At 32.0% G+C, this 8,580-nt stretch overlaps 1 protein-coding gene across 4 annotated transcripts; it reads right to left on the bottom strand.

Annotated features, from left to right (window-relative positions):
- Positions 1-1,269: 1,269 nt before the first annotated feature.
- On the bottom strand, positions 1,270-7,875 carry asip1 (agouti signaling protein 1). Of its 4 annotated transcripts, none has more exons than XM_056459154.1 (4): positions 7,627-7,875; positions 4,705-4,821; positions 4,254-4,306; positions 1,270-1,812 (listed from the first exon to the last, which is right to left on the bottom strand). In XM_056459154.1, the coding sequence occupies exons 1-4, from the start codon at positions 7,706-7,708 to the stop codon at positions 1,648-1,650; spliced, it is 417 nt and encodes a 138-aa protein (XP_056315129.1). In that variant the 5' UTR covers positions 7,709-7,875; the 3' UTR covers positions 1,270-1,647. The 4 variants fall into 4 exon arrangements, with proteins under 4 accessions (XP_056315129.1, XP_056315130.1, XP_056315132.1 ...); XM_056459155.1 differs by having other exon boundaries at positions 4,705-4,878; positions 7,750-7,860; XM_056459157.1 differs by having other exon boundaries at positions 4,705-4,878; positions 7,636-7,725.
- Positions 7,876-8,580: the final 705 nt, after the last annotated feature.

Raw genomic sequence — 8,580 nt, forward strand, 5'->3', positions numbered from 1 at the left:
TGTCGTCTTATCTCACAGTCTGCTTTCTGTCATGTGGCGTAACTTAATGTTTTACTGTTTCCATGCATAGACTTTACAATGGCTTGCCTTAAACCTGTCATTACACACCATATGCTGGAGAATCACTGACTGGCATCTCCAGAAAAACCTTTCACGTCTAACCTTTGTAGCTTTAAACTCGATTGATTTATTCGCCTTTTTGTTGCCTTACTCTTTAAGTGACGAAATTAATGTACAGAAATGTATCTGTAGAGTGTGTGTGTGTGTGTGTGTGTGTGTGTGTGTGTGTGTGTGTGTGTGTGTGTGTGTGTGTGTGTGTGTGTGTGTGTGTGTTTAAATCTTGAATAGAAATAGCAAAAAAATAAATATATATATATATATATATATATATATATATATATATATATATATATATATATATATATATATACACACATACACATACAAGAGGCAACTCGATTTCAAAGGCATTTTTGTAATAAGATGGATAGACAAATTACGTTTCATTTATTATTTTAATTTCTAAAGTTATTTATGAATCTGCACAATAAAATTCTGCAAAGTTTCCCCTAGTATATAACTGGGTATGAATTGAATATAATAAAATTGGTCCTAAGTCATTCATGATATAGACATTGCATCTTGAATCTTTAAAACTGACCCAAGAACTGCAGCCATGTAGGTAAATAAAAAAAGGACAGAGAGCGAGAGATCACTTGAAAAGTCTCTGTTTTGTTGTGTTTACAATTTATAGTAAAGTAAAATGTAATTTTGGCTTTGCTCTTCTTTTAAATTTAAAATAAAAAGGACAATTGGTCAAAATAACAGTAAAGGTGCCATGTGTTTATATTTATAGACATCACAATACCAATGTTTTAACGTCAGAAGAATTAAGGAAGCAATATTTAGAGGAATAACCCTGATTTTCAATCACAACCATTGAAAAACATTTGTTATTTAGACCAATTATACTTCTAGCAATATATGAAATTTGAAAGAAATCCTCTCAGAGATTTATAGAATAAAACAAATATTAACATGTTACTGAATCACAAGCCTAGTAAATCAATATAATTCATCTTTCAACAAAAATATACCTCATAAACCTTAAAATAAGAATGCCCATTACGACCAAACCCGTCCGTCACCACATCATATTGACATATTTTGCTATTCCTCCGATTATTAACTTATTTTTTTATTTTTATGTGTGTTTTATTCGATCTCTTTGCAGTTTAGCATGATGGCGGATATATTTTAGTAAACAACTTTTTGGCGGCAATTGTCGTCACTGATTTATAAACACACAGCTCTCTGTTCTCGTGTATAGCAGCTCAAACAGGAGAGCAAATGCTTTTAACTTATCTCCATAAAGTGCATACAACCAAAGAAAGTCTCCGTATAAACATGAATATTCTTCCCATAATATTACCCATAATATAAGTAATAATCATAAGGTGATTTAAAGTACCCAGGTGTCTCTGCATGTGTTTTCCCGCCGTGCGCCTCAGGTTTATCTGGTCAGGGAAAAACTCCCGAGAAAATCTGACCGCGGGTATGAAAATAATGATGCAGGGCGAGAGATTATCGCCGGTGATAATCCCGCAGGGCTCCATAAACAGGACGGGGTGAGTCTGGTGGTTCTCCTCAGCATTTAGGGTATCCCATGCGGCAGTAGCAGACGGTTTTGAAGAGGCGGCAGTGGCAGAAAGCGCACTGATCGCAGCACACCGCGTTTGGGCTCTTGCAGCTCGCCCACAGAGGCACACAGTTCGGCGGAGGCGGGGGTCTCTTCACTTTATTGGGGAATTTCTGAAACACACAAATGTTAAGTGTGCGTTTATATGTGCTGCTATATTAGACACCAACAATTTACAGCTTTGCAGTTGAATTTAATTGTGCATATTAATAATAATGTACCATGTAGACTACCTGCGGTAAGCTTTAACTTTGTTGTTAAAATATATCAGGCCTATGCTAATTGTGATCGGTGGTAATAACCGAAAATATATGGGTCTAAATGATTGATTTTTCTTTATTGGCAGAAACCATTCGAATAGTAAGATCATTTACTGTAAATCAAACCCTAATTTCTGGATAATGAAATGCATTGCTATCTTCCCACTTCTTAAAAGTAGCCTATTAAATTTCAGATATATTGATTCAATGCCTGGGAAGTAGCCTACTTAAAAACAAACACCGAAAGTCCTTGAATTTAATCGAATTAATTGTTAGCCTTCCTAGTGAATAATTGCAGCTCTCTTCACTTTATTGGGGAATTTCTGAAACATAAATGTCAATTGTGCGTTTATATGTGTTGCTATATTAAACACCAGCTATGTACGACTTTTCACTTGATTTTAATAATGCATGTTAATACTGTTTAGGCTAGTAATGATGTACCAGATACACGCGATGTTTTAGCTTTATTATTAAAATATATAGTAGCACATATCTGTGACCCTGGAGCATAAAAACAATGTCTTATGTTGCATTGGTATGTTTTTGGTATAAACCGAAAATATAAGCTAGGCTATCGGTCAAAATTAGCCTATTGGGTTTTCTTGGCGGAAAAACCGCACAATAGAATATTGTAAGTACAGATCATCTTTCACGAAGATGTTTTTCCGATTGTAAATCAATAATCTATTTTCTAAATAGTAAAATGCTTGATGTTAATGACATATTTAAAGTAGATTTTTCTCTTTATATGGATGTTTTCTTTCAGCTCAGATCATCTTAGCTATAAATTGTCTTATTCTAACAGACCATACATGAATAAAAGGCGTATTAATTCAGCTCTCATGTCAAAATAAAATCAAAATACTGATAGAAATATTATAGAAAAAAATATTGAATATTTTGGAATTACAAAAAAAAATTAAAAAATATCAAAATATTAATTTCTAAACTCTTATTGAATTAAAATTTTGGTATTGCATTGTTACATGGCACAATTTTTATATATATTTTATGCAAATAAAATGCTCTAAATTGTAACTTTTTTTTTTAATTTGGAAGAAATCTCATCAGTAGATTACAGAATGAACACAAATGATATTTTGCTCAAACATTTATAACTTGAAAATCTAGAGAATCTGAGAACGGTAATGTGCTCTTATTTTTGTCTATAGCTGTATAAACTCAGTGCTCAGCATATATGATTACACCCCTCACAAATCTATCTTTTAAAATCATATTTTAAAGAGCAAGCTTTACAATATTATATTTGTGCACACATTAGATTAGTCAGTACTGAAGCTAAATCTAGAGCTAATCTAACAATATAACTTACGATTACGGTACAAAAATGAGTACACCTAAATTTATAAGTTAGAGAAAAATATTAAATACAAATTTAGTAAAGAGAAAAAATCTAGAGAAGCAAAAAAATGAAAAAAAAAAGTTTAAATTTTCAATTTCAATTTCTAAATTTGTTTGGTGACTAAAATATTATTTTAATAAATATATCTGTTTAATCTGTTTTGTTTAAATGCACCAAAATACATTGCCTATATTCACTGAGAACTTGGTAAAAATATTCACTTTTAAAATGGGGTGCACTCAATTATGCTGAGCATTGTGTATGTGTGTGTGTGTGTGTGTGTGTGTGTGTGTGTGTGTGTGTGTGTGTATATGTATGTATATATATATATATATATATATATATATATATATATATATATATATATATATATATATATATACTGTACACACATCAAATAAACATGAACCAGTGTAATATTTTTGCAAAAATCTATAATAAACATATAAAAAGCATGCTAGGTAAAGGATATTATCCACCATGACCAACAAAGATGCATATAAATAAATTTTTTATCAAAGTTAGCAAACTTAAATCGTCAGAGCGTTGCATGTAAAAGAAAAATTAAGATTTTTAAAATAATAAATATTTAATTGTACTAAATGCAATAAAATTAGCCATTGCAAAACAAACATGCCAACTATAATACCTCCCAAAATGTTTAACAAAATAATTTCCAGCACAGAATGCTGCTTAACAAACATTTTAATAAACGTATTTATCAAAACGGACCCATAAATAAAATAAAATTTACCATGCTGAGATTCAACGCTGTCGATTATAGCTTTAAACTCATTTAAAATTCCCATAAGCTAAATCTAATCAAAAATTAGCATTTGTTTCATCATTATATCCATCTTGGACAAGCATATTATGTCTGCTTTCCACAAATAAATGGCACCAAACAGAATATTCAAAGTTTACAAACCTTTTTTGCCTTCTTGTCTGACTTCTTGTTCTTCTTGGGTGTTTTTGAAAGCCCTTCGATGATAAAAAAAATACAAAAGTTTGAACTCGGATCAGTTTTTTTTATATTAGCAGCATAAAAATGATCTGAATAATGTTGGAAAAACAATGTTGTTGACCATTTATTTACAGTATACTTCTTTAAGAATGAGGATCCTCCCCTTAGGAAAAATATTGTTGCTCTTTGTTCAAACGACATATTTAAAATGGGCTGAAACCACACAATTCTCTTATTTTTTAAGGGAGACAGCTAAATTGTTTTTGTTCAATCCACTTAAATTTGTAAAAAACAATAATTTAACTTAATTCCTTCATGTTGCCCCAACACAAATTGATTGTGTGGAACCCAGCATTTTACAGTGTTTGTTTTGTGTATTGCGCGCGTGTGTGTGTGTGTGAGAAAGAACTCTTACCGATTATGAGCACAGGAGGTGCATCTGTTTGGTTGTTTGCAAGTAAGTTGCTGTTGCTTTGGTTGGAGCTGTGCTGTTCCTCCATCGGCATGTGTGTGTGCACCGTGACACAGCAGACTAAACAGAGCAGCACACAGCACAGCCACAATGACGGACTCATATTAACACTTCACCCTGCGCAAAACACAAACATCACACACAAAAAGTGCAGATCTGCTGATATAGTCACGCAATGTTGTCCTAGAAAATTGCTTTCTAGGAACTCCCGAAAGAAAAACAAAAACACATCCAAACATTAAAATTGAGTTTATCCAAAACAGTTCCAATGTGACGCTGGACCACAAAACTAATACAGGCTATTAGTCTTCAAATGCATTAAATCTCAAAAACAGAATTTTAGGTCTTAAAAAAGTCTTAAATCTACTGAAATACTGTGTTGTAGGTCCTAAATCTTTTTTAAACAGGTCTTAATTTTGCTTTGTTTGTGTATAGCTACCCAATCTGGCCATTAACATTCATACAATCACCAACAATCCAATTTTATTAAAACTTTAAACTTAAAAAAAAAAAAATAAAAAAAAAAATATATATATATATATTTTAAACTCCATTTATTATAATGGTTTAATTATTTTCCTTTATTTAAAAGTTCCCCATGTATTTACTGCTGAGGACACTGACCTGGACAGACAGTTGTGCATACATTGAGTTTATTATAGTTTTTAGTCCAATAATACAAATGTATTGGCAGGAGGTTAAAAGGAAAATTAGTAAAGTTTTAGGATACGACATACCAATACACCCAGTATTTTCTTTTTTTTTTTTGCTTGATGATCAGTTCAGTAAATCTCACCTATTTGCGCTACATATTAATAACAGCTATGAAAAAAATTACAGTGAACTGGATGAAGACTTACTTTGACAGAACGGACACAGAGGCTGAAACAGATTCTTTATTATTATAATAAAGGCTGAAACAGATTCTTTATTATTATAATAAAGGCTGAAACAGATGATTTATTATTGTAATTTATCTATTTTATTTTTTATCTGTTTAAGTTTTTTGTGAATGTAAACATTCTAAGTAAATGTTATGTGTACACTGTGTTTATAAATAAACCTAAAATAAAAATACAGTTAAAAAAATAATTAGTTTTTAAAACATTTGTCATTTATTTTATTTTAAAGGAAGTTTATGTTGGAAAAAAAGTATGTTTACAACTAGACCTGCTTGTTTTAACACAATATTTAAAATATTTAGCTAAGAAATATAAAAATATATATTTATTGTATTATTAAATGTATTTCCTTCCTTCATTCGGCTTAGTCCCTTTATTAATGAGGGGTTGCCACAGCCGAATGAACCTATCCAAATGAACTTATCCAGCAAATGTTTTACACAGCCGATGCCCTTCAAGCTGCAACCCAACACTGAGAAACATCCATACACACTCAATCACACTCACACTACACGGCCAATGTAGTTTATTCAATTCACCTATAGCGCATGTGTTTGGGCTGTGGGGGAAACCGGAGCACCCAGAGGAAACGCACGCCAACACGGGGAGAACATCATAACATAAATGCCAACTAAACCAGCCGGGACCCTAACCAGCAACCTTCTTGCTGTGAGGCGATGGATCTAAACGCTGAGCCACCGTGTCACCTAAATGTATTCATTATTTTCATAGAGCAAATAAAAATATTTTCCATCTGGGTCATTCGAAAAACTTAGTATTTAGCCCTGCATGAGTCTAAAATTTCATTCATAATGGTCTTAAAAGGTCTTAAATTTAACTTGAAATCTGAGATACAAGAGTCGATATTATCAATTTTTCTTTCTTAAAATATTTTTTCTAAATATTAAAGCGCAATCCAGATATTTTGCACATTTCCTATAAACAGATCTCAATTGTTTTGATTGGTAATACGTATCGCAGCACTTCATTTAGACAATATTAAGGAATATTTCTTTAGGATATTTCAATTCGCAGTGCTCAGATACCAGATTATCCAATAGACAGGCAAATATTGCCCTAACAACCCATACATCAGTGAAAAAAATGCATGTATTCAGCTTTTTTATTCAGATGTGTATATAATTTCAAAATGTTGGTTTTGTGGTCCAAGGTCAGAAATAGTTGTGTAAAAGCCTAAATACAGTGCTCAACATAATTGAGTGCACCCCATTTTGAAAATATAACGTATTTTCTATCCATTTCTCAGTGAATATAGGCAGTGTATTTTGATGCATTTAATCAAAACAGATTTATTAAACAGATATATTTATTAAAATGATATTTTAGTCGCCAAACATATTTAGAAATTGAAAGATAATACAATTAAATTCAAACAAAATATTGCAAAAATAAATTACAACTTACTAAATTTTTCAATTTCTTCTCTTGATTTTTCCTCTTTTTTTTAAAATTTGTATTTAATATTTTTCTATAACATGAATTTGGCTGTTCTAGTTTTTGGACCGTTATCGTAAGTTATTTTGTTAGATCCAGACTTGGCTTCAGTACTGACTAATCTAATGTATATGCACAAATATAATATTGTAGAGCTTCCTATTAAAAATATTAATTAAAAAAATAGATTTGTGAAGGGTCTACTTATCTGCTGAGCACTGTATATTGCAATAAATATTAATTTATCATACACAAAATAAAGCAAGCTGTAGACTTGAAGAGCATTGTATTATTAGATCAATTCAACATGAAACTGTTTCTCTGGCCGGCAAAAGAGTCTTTTATTTATTGATTAAAATTTCCACTTATTTAGTAGCCTGGTAGTTGTAGACCAACTAGCAAGTGTCAAGAAAACAACAATCCAACAAGAACATTTTCCCAAAACAGCGAAAGCAACATTTTACAGTATTTCTAGTGGCATTTGATCACAATTTTTGTCATTTCTCACCATGCTCACCCTCCTTTTTCTGACAACCTCGTCTTTTCTTTATATCCTCTTTCACGGTGCATTCAAAACCGAAACTACCCATGGTAATCTTCAGTAGTCGCTGTTCGGAATTTACAAACTGACCTGTCCTGGTGAATAACGAGGCCCCCAGTTTTCCCTTTGTGAAGCTGGCTGGAGATATTCCCCGTTCCCCTGCTGAGACTCACACAGACGTCTGACAGACTTTTTGTAGTCAGGAAATTCAGAAAGGGGGGCGAAATGATAAAACTGGGCAGGGGCGGATCTTGAGTGAACAGAGGGAGAGAGAAGATGGGAAAGGGTGAGGAATAAAAAAGTGAGGAGGGTGGTATAGTGGCTACAAATTGTAGTCAGTTAACGATTACGTGATGAAAATGTGATGTAGGTAGCGATGTAATCTTCCCCGCTGATAGCAGCCTCAAAGGGTTAATGGTTTCCACTACTAATACCATTATAAACATTACAAACAACTGTTAAGCATTTTAAAAAGCTCATTTTAATGGTTTGTAGTGTGCTTTGGGACACCACATGATGCCAATAAAAGGAAACAAATTACCAGAAGAGACCCACGGGGACCATTATACACTTTCCATTTAAACAAATACAATCATAAACTTTAAAACTATTATAAGGGCATCGTTTTATTTTCAGTAGGGTCAATTACTCATTTGAAGTTGTGTACTGCGATTACTTTATTGCTAACTTGTTTTAAACCTAAACCACTGGAAGTGATTATAGGCTGAAAACAAAACATTCTTAATCTAATCATAGATCATCTTTGGTTGATTCATTCAATTAAGAATTGCAAAAATTTGTGTGCTACACATTTTCAAATATGTTTTAAATAGTCAAATAAGACATGATTGTATTAAATATGTGCTCATTTCTACACATTTTAAGCACAGGTACTATTATTGTACTTTTATTATTGTATTA

Source organism: Danio aesculapii, chromosome 6, assembly GCF_903798145.1.
Source record: "Danio aesculapii chromosome 6, fDanAes4.1, whole genome shotgun sequence".
Taxonomy (NCBI): domain Eukaryota; kingdom Metazoa; phylum Chordata; class Actinopteri; order Cypriniformes; family Danionidae; genus Danio; species Danio aesculapii.